At 37.2% G+C, this 15,420-nt stretch overlaps 1 protein-coding gene across 1 annotated transcript; it reads right to left on the bottom strand.

Annotated features, from left to right (window-relative positions):
* Positions 1-701: 701 nt before the first annotated feature.
* LOC122988743 (troponin I, fast skeletal muscle-like) lies at positions 702-4,214 on the bottom strand. The gene is made up of 6 exons (XM_044361322.1): positions 4,184-4,214; positions 4,057-4,093; positions 2,809-2,937; positions 1,624-1,713; positions 1,089-1,265; positions 702-892 (listed from the first exon to the last, which is right to left on the bottom strand). Exons 1-6 carry the CDS (start codon positions 4,189-4,191, stop codon positions 806-808), a joined length of 528 nt encoding a protein of 175 aa, XP_044217257.1. The 5' UTR covers positions 4,192-4,214; the 3' UTR covers positions 702-805.
* Positions 4,215-15,420: the final 11,206 nt, after the last annotated feature.

Below are 15,420 nucleotides of genomic sequence, written 5' to 3'. Positions count from 1 at the left end.
CTCATTGTGATCTTATTTTTCTTAACATTTCTGTCATTTGACTATTCAGAATATATAACTAAATGTATAACTCTACATTTTGCTTTAACTGCAGGAATGTGTAAACATTTTGTTTGTTTGTTTGTTTGTTTGTTTGTTTGTTTGTTTGTTTGTTTGTTTGTTTGTTTAATGTCATGTGCACGTATGTGATTTTCACACAAGGCAATAAAAAAGAAACATACTCAATTAACAAAAGTTTGCCGTTAACTTAACTAAAAAAACACAACATTAAATTCAATTAAAATAATACTATTATCATTAACAGCCAGAAATGAATAAAATTGAGTTTTATTTGCCAGCTTAAATCTGCAAACTCACCTTTATGTCAGTTTTCAAGTGTTCCCTAAATACTACTATTATTACATAATGATAATGATACTAATAATAATATTCATCATATATGTAAATAACTTCTCAAAACTCTTTATAAATTAGATTTTTATTGTTCTGATGTATTTGATCTGTTTTGTTTGTTTTTCCTTCTTTAAATCTTGTTTTATTTCATTTCATTTTTCTACTTTAAAGTATCTGATTTCTCTTGTTTCCTTGTTACCACTTGTAGTCCTGAAATGTATCTTGATTTACCTGTGTAGAACATATTATTTCAGTCATGAATTAAATTAAATTCTGTTGAATTATTGCCATGAAACACAAAAACACTGCATGATTTATTCCTTTTTATTATTTATACAATTTGTCAACAATGTGGACACACAGACGCACAGTAATACACAGAAATGAATAATGCAGATCAACACACTGGAGTTCAGGCCTCTGTCTCGAACATCTTCTTCCTGCCGTCCATCCCGGCTTTGTCTTCAATGTTCTTCCTCCAGTCGCCGGTCTGCTTCTCCTGAGAGAAACATGAGCAAAAACAAGAGCCAGGTAGATTTAAAGCACATATGAGGTGGCGATAATGACGATTATGGCTTATTGTTTTATCTTAAACTTTGATTTCAGAGATAAAAACACAGAAAACGTCAAACATCAAATGTAATCATGCTGAAACTGTCCTTCAGTGTCTAATGTAAAAAATCTGAATCACCCACCTCCTCTTTCACCTCCTTCTTGACCTGCTTCAGGTTGGCTCTCAGGTCCATGGACACTTTGTGTTTGGATCCCAGCAGGGCGGCCAGCATGGCGTCAGCCGACATCCGCACCTTCTTCAGGGCCGGCTTCTTAAACTTCCCGTTCAGATCCTGAACCATCAACTTCAGGTCGTCGATCTGTCGGAGAAGACAGTTACTCAGACCATCTGTAGTAGGAAAGTGTGTATGTCTAAACACCTATGATCGGCTTAAATGAGGCGGGTTGTGTCGCCTTGTAAAACCTTTTAGCTTTAATGTTTTATATTGTTCATTGTCCAGAAACACAATGCACAATTTAAGAAAAAGACCATTTGGAGCTCTAATTCAAATGAGTTCTAGTTTGAATAAAACATGGTGTAAAACGTTGTCACAATCAGTGAGAGTCAAACAAACAGACAGAATAAACTGACTGTGAAGAATAATTTACTGGGTTTACAGTTTATATGTATTTAAATGAACAAACAGGTGACAGGAAGTCAAACTTTAGAAGACGTACCTCCTTGTTGGACTTGTTCACTTTGATCTCCATGTCGTATCGTTCCTCGTCCACCAGATCGATCTCCTTATGAAGTTTTCGGCACAGCTCCTGATGGGGTGACAGACAGGAAACAGAGACAGTAGATGAGTCTTCATATTGCTGATGGAAACTTTTTTCACAAACATGTCCAACGTACTAAGCAGAGGATTCACCCTCTGAACATTTTGTGTTATGGACATATATCTTCTGCTCTCTGTGTTTGTTTGAATATAGCATAAGACAATAAAGCTTTTTACATACAACACAATATTCCTCGACAGGATTCACACTATTGTTATCCAAATCTTTATTATTGTGTGATTGCTGTTATGCTGTGGGGGGCATTTTGCTGGCATGAGTTGGGTCCACTTGTCCCCTTAGGGTCACTGCTAATCAATACAAAGTTATTCTGAGTGATCAGCTTTGTCCTATGATGACATATTTGTATTCTGATGGGAGTGATCTCTTCCAGGATGCCCCAATTCACAGGGCATTTCCTAGTTTGTGTTACAGTCCTAATTCCTAATTATTCAAGTTAACAAGGACTTCACAATAAAATGCTTAAGTGACTTTTTAAAGACAAAATGTAACTATTTATCTGACATATCAATACAACAGCTGCTGTGTTAAGGTAAGTTTGCTTGATTTCATTTGGTAGTCTCTGACAAAGCTTCCTCACAGGTAAAACTTTACGGTGGAGTGCTTTTTTGGATGACGTGGCTCAATATTAATTGAGGAGAATGACTTCATATTAAATATCCTCAGCCACATATACTTGGAAATATAAAATTAAATGAGCAACTTCACATTTTACAATCACAGGCTATAAAACACCTTTTGATGGCAGAAAGCCCGAAACAGTAGTCGAACGCGCCGCATCTGCCAACAACACAATGCTCTTCCTTTAGTCTTCAGCTATTAAAACCTGACAATAAAACTTTATTTGTCAGAATCAAATGATTAAAACGGATGGCCTTGAGACAAAATACTGTATAATAGAATAGAATAAGTAGAGCACATACCCAGCTGACTTGAACTAAAACTGTACATCAGCTCTACAGTCACAACACTCATCATGCCAACAACTACATCAGTCATGTTTGTGTGAAGGGTTTAGTGAACATCTGTGAGTGTTTTTCTGTCGTCCAAGTGGTCGAGGTTTACCTGGAGCTCCTGCATGCAGCCCGGGATGGAGAGGTCGGGGCATTTCTCCTCTATGTACATCATCTTCTCCTTCTCCTTCTCCTCTGCCTCTTCCTTCAGCATCGCCTCACCGATCTGCAGCAGCAAGCTCTGAGGAGGAAGAGGAGCAAACATGCTCATAGGTTAACGCCGAACACAGAGAAACTTTCCACTTTCAGCAGATTAATGTGAAATAATCTTTACGCATACATCATTCTGCACAGCGAAGCTCAAACATCCAACTGAAGGAACAAGAAGAAAAACACATTTCTGACTTAAGGGGGAATAATCCTCTGAGGACGGTGAACATATACAATAATGTGCAAAAGTTTTAGGCACTTTAGATGTTTAGTTTCTCATCCATGATGCAGCACCATCAGGGAGGCGTCTGATTGGTCCCAAATATATTTCTGCAGCATGACAACGACCCCAAACATCCAGCCGGAGTCATAAAGACCTATCTTCAGCTACAGGAAGAACAAGGCGACAGATGGTTCGGCCCCCACAGAGTCCTGATCTCAACATCATGGAGTCAGTCTGGGATTAACGTGAAGAGACAGAAGCAGCTGAGACGCCGAAATCCACAGAAGAAGAACTGTGGCAACTTCTCCGAAATGCAGGAACAACCGACCTGCCGAGTACCTGAAACACTGCGTACAGGTGAACCGAGCTGCTCACAGCAAATATTGATTTACTTTAGGTTTCTTCTGCTTACTCAACTTTGTAGTTAATTGACAAATAAAAACTATTGATGGCATTATTTTTAAAAGCCTCCTCACTCCACTTTTAGTGCCTAACACTTTTACACAGTGCTGTATATATAAATTTGAGAAATGCCTTTATATGAACCAAATTTTCGGACAACCAATGAACAACTGATCAACATCATCACAGAGGCTGCTAATAGGGCAAAAAGTAATACTGTATATTTCATGATCTATTTATTTGTTGCACTAGAAATGTCAGTTTTATGAAAAAAAGGAGCAGTGAATTAATGTCGACAGTCTTTTTCTTTAATAAATGGTAAATCTTTAAATAAATGGTTTGTATGTACAGGAAAAAATGTGGGTTTCTCATTATTATCATATCATATTTTTCTTAATAAAATACCATATTTCATTTATGATGGTGATGATGATATTTCATTTCAGACTGATAACAGGAGAGCAACATACCAAACACAAATTTGAAACTTTAAAAACTCGAGGCATCATCATCATCTTACTGTACCTTGAGATGATTCCTCCGGCACGTTGACATCTTTTTTCTTTATAGAAAAAAGAAGAAGAAAAATTAGAGTTTGTCTGTGAGTTTTGTGGATTCAGAGAGTCATCCCTCAGTGTGATCAATAACTTACTCTGCCATCCTGACTGCAGCTGACTCCTGCCTGCGGCCAGTAGAGGAGAAGAAAGATGAACGGAAACGCTTAGGGGTCTCTTTATAGATGTTGGTTCAGTGTGTGTGTGTGTGTGTGTGTGTGTGTGTGAGGGACCAGCAGCAGTTGTCCTCAGAATTGAATTTCAGACACAAGGGTCGACGGCGGCAGCAGCTGAGCCTGAAACAAATGCTCCAGGAATTTTTCTTCTGGAAGCATCTCCAGACAATGTGGGACCATGATGAGAGCTCTGGTTTAGGTTTTTAGGTTTGGATTTTTCTTAAAATGATCTCTTCTTAAAGGATACAGCTGGTGACACATTATTATTACAAAAAACTATTAAAAATACATCAGTGAGCCACACAGTTGCAGTTGGTGACATGTTCCTTCATCACCATGAACACACACACTGTGGTTTATTTTGACTCAATCACACACACACACACACCGCCCTGCTGCCAGAAATACTCACTAGAGCACCAAATATGTATTAATCCACAGCTGAAAATAGTCCCCGACAAATGTACCGTTTCCTCCTGTTTGGGTAACGTTTCCTAAAAACCACAGTGACCAGCTGTTTTAGGAATTACTGAACCTTTTTTAAAATATATCTGTGACATGTTTTTAGAGATTTATATTTTAGGGATTTCATGTCAGAAAGTAGAGACAGACTAACACATTGTTGGTTTGCCATAAAAGCCTTAAGAGTGAACTGTAAACTGAATGAATGAATTTTTATTTTTATGTCCCACATGACACACAATAATACAACATCTGAACAACAACTTCCAGCAATTGACATTCATGTTCAATCAAAACAATATGAAAGCTACCTTTACAAAATTCATAATTTCAACATCTTCCAAGTAATAAATATCAATATAACATCCTGTTTTTAAATGTAAAGGTGAGATACAACATCTCAGTTGGGCACACAGAGATCTTTTCCTTTTTGGCAGATTACTTTTTTATTTATTCCATCATATGTTCTGGGTTTTGACTTATTCCAAATCTTATTAAGTTGTTTTTCTTCACACTAAAAATCACTGGGTTCAAATTTTACCCAGTTTGTGTCAATATAGCACCAATACAACATTAACTTCACCCAGTAAGAATCTGTTATTTTGACCCAGTGTTACACACAACAAGCTTTAGCTAAAAAACTGCCACATATGTATTGTTTCTTGCACAAAATGATGTGTATATGACATTCAAAAGATACACAAGCTATTAACAACTTATTGCAAACCGTGACATGTAAGTTTAAAAAGAGTAGAGTGGATTATAACAAGCTTAAGTTTGGGTAAATAAACTGATATGTAAATTACCTAAAATAACACTAAAACTGGGTCAAAACAATCCCTAAAGTAAAGTTTTAATCTGGTGATTTTTAGTGTATTTAAACAACAAAATCTTTAATTCTTTCTAAAGGTACGCTTCCTCACACCCTGCTTTTTGAAATAAGGTGTTCATGTACTCTGACCGAGGATCACATGTCTGTGTTATGATATTGTTGTGAGAGATATAAGTGGCTTTAAGAATATGAAGCAGTCGGTGGTAAATCAGCTTAAAGGTAATCCATAACTGGATGAGAAGCTTGAATCAGAACTCAGATATCAGTAGAGTGTTTGATGTTAAAGAACGTTTTTGTCCTGTGATATTTAATTAGGAGGATAAACCCCCTTGAGATGCACCATCTCGTTTCCGAGGGGGTCCTCCAGGGGCCCGATCAGAAAAAAATAAAACCAACGCTGCTCTATAACAGCAACGACAGCTCAGTCTCCTGAACTGTGGAGGGATTTTCTCTGCTGTCCTCGGTTTCCTCTGAGTCAGCGTTAATCAACTCAGCTGCGGTCTGTAGCAGCTGACTGCTCCGTTCATCTGTCTTCAGTTTGCTTCATTCCTGCTATTTAACAAACAGCAATGAGTTCTCAGCAGTGACGTTAAGAAGTGATTAAAACTCACATTCAAGTAAAAATGAAAACATCTTGCTGTGGATGCTGACTCAAATAAGAATGAAAGCATCTGATATCAATTGTAATCGAGTTTCAAGATGAAGCAAGTTGTGCTTAATGTAAAAAGACGACTTTCTTATAAATGTAAATATCAGATTTAAAGAAGCCATCGTCAGCAAAGAATTACAATATAATAACATAAAGAGCTGTTAAGAGGTAAACACCATTTAAATGGAGAAATCAGGATTTGTTTCCAAAATAAAATTCTCTAAAGGACAGGTGTCTGAATACACCTGCCAGCTTCACCAGTATGTTCTTGTCATTCCCTGCTCTGGCAACTTACTGGTCTGTGATCTTTAAAACATTATCAGAGGCACTTAATATTGATTTAATATTGATTTTCCAATGCAGACATATTTGGTAGCACAGATAGAAAACAATGAGGAAAAGACAAAACATCATTGCTTTTACAAAAAGAATATTATTACACTGGAAATCAACAAATCCACCTAAAGCGTATGTGGTTGAATGACCTGATGCAATTCATGAGTTAGAGAAGATATGTATATATATATATTTTAATGTCTGTTCCTCTAGGTGAGTGTACTCCATGTTTAGGTGGGTAGATATGTTGTTCATTATAAAACAATTTAAAAAAGGAAGTATTCGTCTAAGTTCATGTTTACTGTATTTTGTTCTTGCCAATATTTCCAAATAAATGTTTGACTTTCTCATTTTTATTCCCTAGTCTGTAACTTACCCACATAATGGAAATAATAGAGTTTATTTAATGAAATTCTGCTCCTCAAAATATGACATTTGACAATATTTTTCCTAACATAATGTCTTGATCACTCAGATATGTAGAGACCTGAACAGATTTCAGTGGAAACTATTTTCTCCTGTATATATGAAGAAAAAACATTTAGCAGATGTTCATACAGACATCTGTCAGATTATCACAAATATGTTTTCCGTATATACACAGCAGTAACTTTAACTGACATAAATAGATTCTCATTCCAGTCTGAAAATCAAAATACAAACTTAATACAAGATGTGTGTGAATGTGGGTTCAGTAAAAGTACCAGTAAACAATGTAAAAATGTTCCATTATAATTAAAAGTCCTTCATTCAAAATCCTACAAGTATCATCAGTGAAATATATTTAAAGTATCCAAAGTAAAAGTGCTCATTCTGCAGAAAAACTCTCCTGTGATTGATAAATTACTAATTATTATAAATTACATTGTTAGATTATTACTGATTTGTCAATGTATAAGTGTTATGTAGTGGTTCCCAACCTGGGGTCAGGTCCATTCAAAGGGTCACAAAATAAATCTGAGGGGTCGAGTATTGGGAGAGGAGGAAAGGGAAGAAGTTCTGCTACACAAATCTGTGTTCATGTTTTGAACTTTTCTCTAATCTTTGTATTTGTGAAATAGTTAAATGAAACCGTGCCAGAAGTTTAGACAAAAAATCAACTACTAAGAATTCATAAACATCTGAAAAGCCAAAAATGTTGGGAAATATTGGTTTAATCTTTAACGTGTTCCATTTTATAAACCTGTGGTATGTTTTTTTATGTCAAATCTTAATCTGAAAAGTAACTAGTAGCTGTCAGATGAAAATAGTGGAGTAAAAAGTACAATATTTCTTTCCTGAATGTAGAAGAAAAAATAGAAATACTCAATACTAAAGTAATCCATAAAATATCTTCTAAATGAAAGCTGTTACTACCTCAGAGAGCAGGATGAATGTGTAGCTGGTGGAGAACCAGAAAAAGCCTCCCAGCAGCTGTCAGCTCTAAACTGGGAGGATTTATTGCTCATACTGGTTTCCATTACATCTAGCTGCTCGAGCACCCTGGGAGGGAAGGACAGATACACATACACACACCAGACATACAAATGTTCTCCCAGTATTGTTTTTTCTCTTAAAGCATCAAGTTTTCTCTGCTTATTTTCATAACTTTTCCAACACTTGACTAAATGGGCAGTATATTAAATTCATATTTATTCAAAATGCATGGGTAATTACTTTGTTGCATCTTTTAGGGTTGAATTATGAATATTTCAGGGTCTGTTGAACTATGAATCTTTCTTCTTCTTTTTTTTATGGAAACTTGCTCACAAACTCACTCATGTTTATCAGGCTGCAGATTCACCACATGGGGAGTGCTGTTCAGTCATTTTCAGACCAGTTTTACACCTGTGAGCCTGTCCCCACATACCGTACAGGAAATAATGAAGTAATGTCAGCAGCGGTATAGGTTTAGACCTGCAGATATAGACGTGTTGTGGTCCTTCCTATTAGGGGTGTGCCCGAATACAAATACATTATTCGGCAAAGCACACGCGAGTATTTGTTTCATACAAATATTTTTATAATTATTTGTTTTTGGGAAGAAAAAAACAAAACTTGTCAAATACCAGCGAGCAGGTCGGTTATAGTCGCTGTCTCAGTGTCTCTCCTCTGCTCCGCTGTTACGTCTATCAGCAGGTCTCAATGAGGGGAGTCACATCCACCTGCTACATGATGCATATTTCTTAATTTGGACATCACTTTAATTTTCATCTTTAATTTTCTAAAATTATAAGTGTAATAAAAACAAAAACAGGATTTTTAAGCCTCTTTCCACTTTTATTCAAATACAAATAATTTTGCTGCCTCAACAAATATAGATACAAATACAAATACTGGGCCCTCTGCACATCCCTACTTCCTATACTGGCAAAAAACTTAACAGCTGCTGCAATTTTAAAGTATAAGTTCACTATTTTTCAAATCTGTCAGTCACATGCTCAAACATTGAACACTGAAACATGTTTCTCTTGCTGTAATCATTCCTCCCTTCATAATGCACTTACAATGTAAGTGATGGGGGACATGTATTTAGAAGTTAAAGAGAGCAGAAACAGGAGCGCTACTGGTGTCCTTCAAACTACCGGTGCTCCTGGAAGGGAATAATATTGAAGAAGAGCAGAAGAATTATGACCAAAAATGGCATAAAAAATACAGGTCCAGGCACTCGAGGTAGGTTTGAAAAAGAAAAGGCCTTTGTTTCAGTGGGCTGGAGTCATTAAAAACACACCAACGCATGTCAGCTTGCGCCTTCTTCAGGGTGTGGAGACACAAAGAAACAAACAACAACAAACAATTATAGTTGCAGTCACCACAGGTGTGTAACTCTTAAGTACCTGCATCATTTTCTTTCTGGCCTCTAGTGGCAATGGTGAGTTTTTTTTCTATCTCTGGCCTCTGAGGACATCACACAACAAATACAACAAATACAACACAGAAAATACAAAACCAAGGTCCTCTAACAGGCTGTTAAAAAAAAACACTTTCCTTACTGAGGATGGTGTCGGCAAAGAAGGAAATCCACAGAAGGAAACAAACATCAGAATACAACATTAATAAATCAAATAAAACCACCACTAAAGATGCACTCAAACAATAACAATATCAATATATAATACTTTCAATAAGGAAACCAAGTGGAGTACACTTCAAGGACCCGAACAGGAAAAAAGCTTTTGGGAATATCAACTCCTCAGAGAAACAAAAGAACAATGACACTTATTTAGGACGAAGCTAATGACTATAAGAAAGGTGAAAGGTCAAAGTCTTTGTTGAGACCAGGGTAACTGGTGGCCCATGTTGTGCTTCCATGTACTGTTTGTGTCAGGTTGAGTAGCAGGAATGGACGCAATTGCAGAGACCAGCATGCAGAGATAGCAGGGTAGATGGAAACCTTTAATCTTGAGGTGGTTAGGATAGGATAGGATAGGATAGGATAGGATAGGATAGGATAGGATAGGATAGGATAGGGCAAAACAGAACAAGCTGAACAAAACAAATGATCCAACAAAGACTCAACTCAAAACCAGACCTTAAATACAGACTAAACTCATCAGGGAATGGGGAACAGGTGATGAGACAACAGGGCAGGCTGGGAGTGATTGGCTGAGGGAAACACAACTGGTGGCCTTAAGGGCATAGATCCAATATGCCTCTCTTTGTTTGAGGCGTTTGATTTTGTCCCCACCCCTTAGCATCTTAGCTGATAACTTCAATACCTGACACTCTTAGGGTTGAATCACTCCCATGTTTGTACAGTACAGTTTGGCCATAGGATGACTCAAGTTCCCAGTATGAATGGCATACTTATGTTCAGCCACTCTGTCCCTCAACCTCCTTTTAGTGAGGCCAACATGACATGAGTAGTATTACAATTTATAAAACTGGTGATAGGATAGGTTTTGTTGCTAAACACATCTCTAAAAGTGTCAGTTTTCACCATATTCTAACAGTTATTTCAATTACCACAGCAAAAATTGCCTTTGGGTCGGCGAAGCCATGTGTCAGGATTGAGAGCAGGAAGGTAACTTGACTAATTTGTCCTTGATTGTTGGGGCCCTTCTGAAGCTGATCCCTGGGGGTTCAGTGAGTATCTCTCGAAAAGAAATGTCTCTTTCAATGATGTCCCAATTCTTCTTAATAGTGTGTTTGATCTAGACTGCTTCTTTGCTAACAAAGTAAGGTTTCTGGGTTTGCTCTTGTTTTGTTTTAGGGCTGAGCAATTTCCTCCTCTCGAGTGACGGAGCTCTGTTGTGACCTTGAGTGAGAATCTGGGGTTGATACCCTCTAAAACGCTGCTGCATGTCCATAGATTGAGTTTGGAAATCCTGATCAGAATCACATATGCGTCTTAGTCTCTGGTTTGTCCGTAAGGGATATTCTTGATGAGCCATGGGGGGAGGGTGAAAACTATCCGCATGCAATATGATGTTTCAGTCAGTGGTTTTTCTAAAGATAGAGGTGTGCAAGTATCCTCGGTCATCCTTTGAGATCCTTAGGTCCAGAAAGTTGTAGGTCATATTGCAGGCTTAACTTCAGGTTTTCATTTAAACTGTTTACATAAACATGGAAGTCTAGAGGCTCTTTTTCTGAGCCTGAAAAGAACAAGATCACAACATCAATGTATCTGCCCCACCACACAATTTTTCCTTTAAATGGGTTATTTTTAAAAAAAAAAAAAAAAAAAAGTGTTGTTCCTCCCATAGTCCTAAAACTGTCTACACAGTTTGCCCTGGAATAGGAAAACCTTGTTTTTGAGAGTCCACTCAGTGAGTTGCACAAGAAAGTCACTAGGAGGCATCAGGTCGTCAGGTCTGGACCCCAGATAGAGTCTCAAAGCCTCCAGGCCTTCATCATGGTGTTTTTTTGCCATGTTGAGTAGCTCCTGTAGCTCTCTTTCCATCTTGTCCATTGGGTTTGATGGGGACATAGAGTAATACTGGGTGTTCTCTAGCTGGGGCATAGCCTCTGAAATATATTTCTCTTTGCCCCATACGCAAACTGCACCCCCCTTATCAGCACTTTTTATGATGATGTCATCTCTGTCCGGTAGCCATTTGAGTGTTTCAGATACTTTTTTCGTTAGATTGCACCTTCTAAGCTTTTTTGTTCAACACCTCATAAGACACTTTTTTAGTAAAGGTAGTCAGTGTGGAATTTGTAGTACCGGGTAGAAAGGTGGACTTAAAAATCCATATCGAGCGTCTCATTCATATTATCAATGTCCTTATTATTATTATTATTATCATCATGATCATTATCATCTTCATCAGTACTAGGGAGATTAAAAGACACTTTTCTGTGTCTGATTGCGTTTTTTGCCCCAGTCATATATAGCACCAGTGCTGTAATATTCAAGATCTCGCTTGAATTTAGCAGTTTTGCTTTGACTTAATTTTGCAGACAGTTTATCCATGTCTTCCTTTAGTTTCTTCTCAAAAGGCAATCTGTGTTCCTTTGATTCAGTGAGCTGGGCTTTCAATTCCTTAATCTGTGTTTGTAAGGCCAATTTCTGTTTTCTGGCTTCCTCAATTAGTAAGAGAATGACTCTAGCCCACTGAAATAAAGGATCTAATCTGGGGAGCATTTATTGAAAATTGCCTTCCATTTATCTTTGAATTCATCATCACCATAGCCAAATGAAGGGAAGCCCACTCGGGATCATATCCTTCCTCCAGTAATCAGATAAAGTGACCATATGTAAATGTATCAATGTGTCATCAGGTAATGAGTCCAGCTCAGTGGGCTACAGTCATTACTCTAGCCCACTGAAATAAAGGCGTTTTACTTTTATGCCATTTTTGGTCATAATTCCTCTGCTCTTCAAAATCATTTTTTTGGACCCATTACCTGATGAATATGGCCAAAAACAAGTCATTCTCCTATACCAAGGATGAGGGCAAAAGCATTATTGTTGAAGACACACTTCTGGATCTGGATCAGGAACCTGCACAGATGGCAGACTTTTGTAAGTTGTTCTTTGATCTCCAAAAACTTTCAGAAAAAGAACTGAAGATACATTTTCATATGGTCACCTTATCTGATTACTGGAGGAAGGATATGATCCCGAGTGGGTTTCCCTTCATTTGGCTATGGCGATGATGAATTCAAAGGTAAATGGGAGGCAATTCTCAATAAACACTCCCCTAGATTTGATCCTTTATTTCAGTGGGCTAGAGTCATTCTCTTACTAATTGAGGAAGCCAGAAAACAGAAATTGGCCTTACAAACACAGATTAAGGAATTGAAAGCCCAGCTCACATTGCCATTTGAGAAGAAACTAAAAGAAGACATCAATAAACTGTCTGCAGAATTTAAGCTATATATGAGCCGACACGCGTTGGTGTGTTTTTTAATGACTCCAGCCCACTGAAATAAACTTACTTTGAGTGTCTGGACCTGTGTTTAGAAGTTGTTTTGAAGATAAAAATGAAGGTTCAGCTGTGCAAATTAGTCAAGTCAAGTCAATATCTATCAAAGTTACAGTCTTTTCAGTTCCAAATTCCTTCTTTTTGTTATGATCATTTCACTGCAGCTGAACAGGAAAACACTGTCCATCACAGTCCGCTGAAGCCTCATATTATCATCAGAAAACCCCCATAAAGATAAAGCACTATGCTACAACATGAATAAAATAATATCTCTACAGCAATTCCTTTCATTTACCTTTCATCTTCTATCAATCAATAGATCTTCTTTTCTCGTATAATTAGGATGTGATACATATAATGGAAAATTTGATAGCAGTTGTTCCTGCAAACAAGGTATTTCCAACCCCCCGTGGTTCATGATTTACAGAAGAACTCCATATTTAACTAAATTTCTTGTCACTTCCACTAAGGACTGTAGACAACCTCTCTAGATGTAGAATACTAAATATTTCATTGGGGGCTCAGACTCAACCCATTTCAGTGATATAAATTTCCCTTCAAGAAACAAAAGTTTTCTCAGAAGTTGAAATTCAAATTTATTCATGTCAAATGTGCCTTTATAAACATTAAGGAGGAGAATGGATGGATGAACATTTACAGTATTTTCCGATGGAAAATTTAAATAGTTCCCAAAAAGAGTTAATTATGGGATGTGCTGCTGCAATTTTAACACTTGTACCATCTGCATCAGTTGCATTCACAGCAATAAGGTTTGATTCTTAGCCAGGTTAATTTGTCTATATTAATGTTATTTTAAGCTAATTTAAATTTTCATCTTAAGATTTCTCTTTGTATTTCTCTTTGAGGTTTATATCTCTAACTTGAATGCAATCATCAGTGTAACAACATCACAGTAAGTGAATATTTGGAGTCCCCCATAACACTGCAAGAACTACACGATGCACTAAAGGTTATAATATTATAGGCCACAAGGATGTTGATAATAAAATGCTCACTGTTGATATAGGATTCATGTATGAAATGAATCCCTTGGATATGATGATCTACAGTTAAACCAGTTTTCCTGAGAGAAATATAAAGGTTCAGCTTAAGTTTTTGAAGACTTTGAAGACTATGAATTTCCATATGTTGGCCCTGAGCTGCAAAACAGCTGGAAAACAGCTGCAGAACAACATTTCACAAAACACAAAAACATTCCACAACATACAACAATGTTCTGTGAAATGTCACTGTGTTTTTCTTCCTATTTCTATTTTGTTGTTTTGTTTCTTGAAAAGTTGTGTTTTGCGCCTCAGGGCCCCCATATTTCTCTTACCCTGGACGTGTACTCCGTGGATGTATAACAGGACACCTCCAATTGCAAAAAAGGTAAATTATGATTCTTTCTATTATGAATTTTTAATCCATGAAAGTTTTATATTTTTAAAACTTTCCTCGAGCCAAGAAAAGCAATTTTAAAGACCATTACGTCATCCCAATGTAAAGACTATGGGACAAGCAAGAACTCGTGTGCGGTGCCAGCAGGAGAAACACTACTGCACATATTCAGTTGGCCACACAAGACAGAATCTGACCTTGAAGCTAGAAACTTTTCAGGTTCATGCGCCCAAGTAGGTCTATCTGTGGATGCACAGCAGCAATTCTCATGCAATTCTCATTTGATTGAATAAGTGCCATCTTTGAGTCCGGTATCCAGTTCTTATAATACATCCATGGTGTACTCATGTAAAAAAAAAAAGTAGGTACATAAAGATTTAGCTTCAATATTTGAAGACTTTAAAGCACCAGTGTGTGGGATTTAGTGACATCTAGTGGTGAGGTTGCAGATTGCAACCAAATGAATACCCATCCCCTCACCCTGCCCTTCCAAGCATGTAGGAAAAATCTACAGTGGCCACGAAACGCCAAAGGCCCTCTTTAGAGCCAGTGTTTGGTTTGTCCATTCTAGGCTACTGTAGAAACATGGCAGTGCAACATGGCGGCCTACGTGGAAGGAGACCATTGTAAGGTAACAGAAACACTATTTTTATTTTCAAGTGATAATACACTGATTAAAACATACCTATGAATATTATATTCCATTTATGCCAAGTCTGTTCCACTAGATGCCACTAGATTCTACACACTGCACCTTTAAGAATTTATCTACGGTGGCCCTGAGGTGTGAAACACAACAATATAATCAAAAAACACTGTTGTGTTTTGTGAAATGTTGTATTTTCCAAAATGTTTTTGTGGTTTCCAAAATGTTGTATTTCTTTAAATGTCGTCATGTTTTGCACCTCAGGGCCACCGTACTTCTCCTACCTTTACCCAGTACTGTATGTTAATGGTTCTATATTACAACCAATCAGTGCAGTGCACTCGTGTAAAAGTGAGTAGGAAGAAATACTGATTTATTATCAAATCATATTAGATGAAATGAGGTCTTTGTTTTTTATAACATAACCGGAAGTGGTGTATCTGTGTCGGTCACTAAGGCTTTTACTGTGCACTTGCTGACCGGAAA

The sequence above is a fragment of the Thunnus albacares genome, chromosome 1, assembly GCF_914725855.1.
Source record: "Thunnus albacares chromosome 1, fThuAlb1.1, whole genome shotgun sequence".
Taxonomy (NCBI): domain Eukaryota; kingdom Metazoa; phylum Chordata; class Actinopteri; order Scombriformes; family Scombridae; genus Thunnus; species Thunnus albacares.
The sequence above is the reverse complement of the archived record's forward strand: the minus strand, read 5'-3'. Positions and strand labels throughout refer to the sequence as shown.

What these genes read in the sequence shown, in the direction of transcription:
- LOC122988743 (XM_044361322.1), bottom strand. An exon ending in GCCGGAGGAATCATCTCAAG is followed by an intron (nt 2,938 to 4,056) that starts GTACAGTAAGAT and finishes CTTCCTCCTCAG; the next exon opens with AGCTTGCTGCTGCAGATCGG. An exon ending in AGAAGGAGGTGAAAGAGGAG is followed by an intron (nt 893 to 1,088) that starts GTGGGTGATTCA and finishes TGTTTCTCTCAG; the next exon opens with GAGAAGCAGACCGGCGACTG.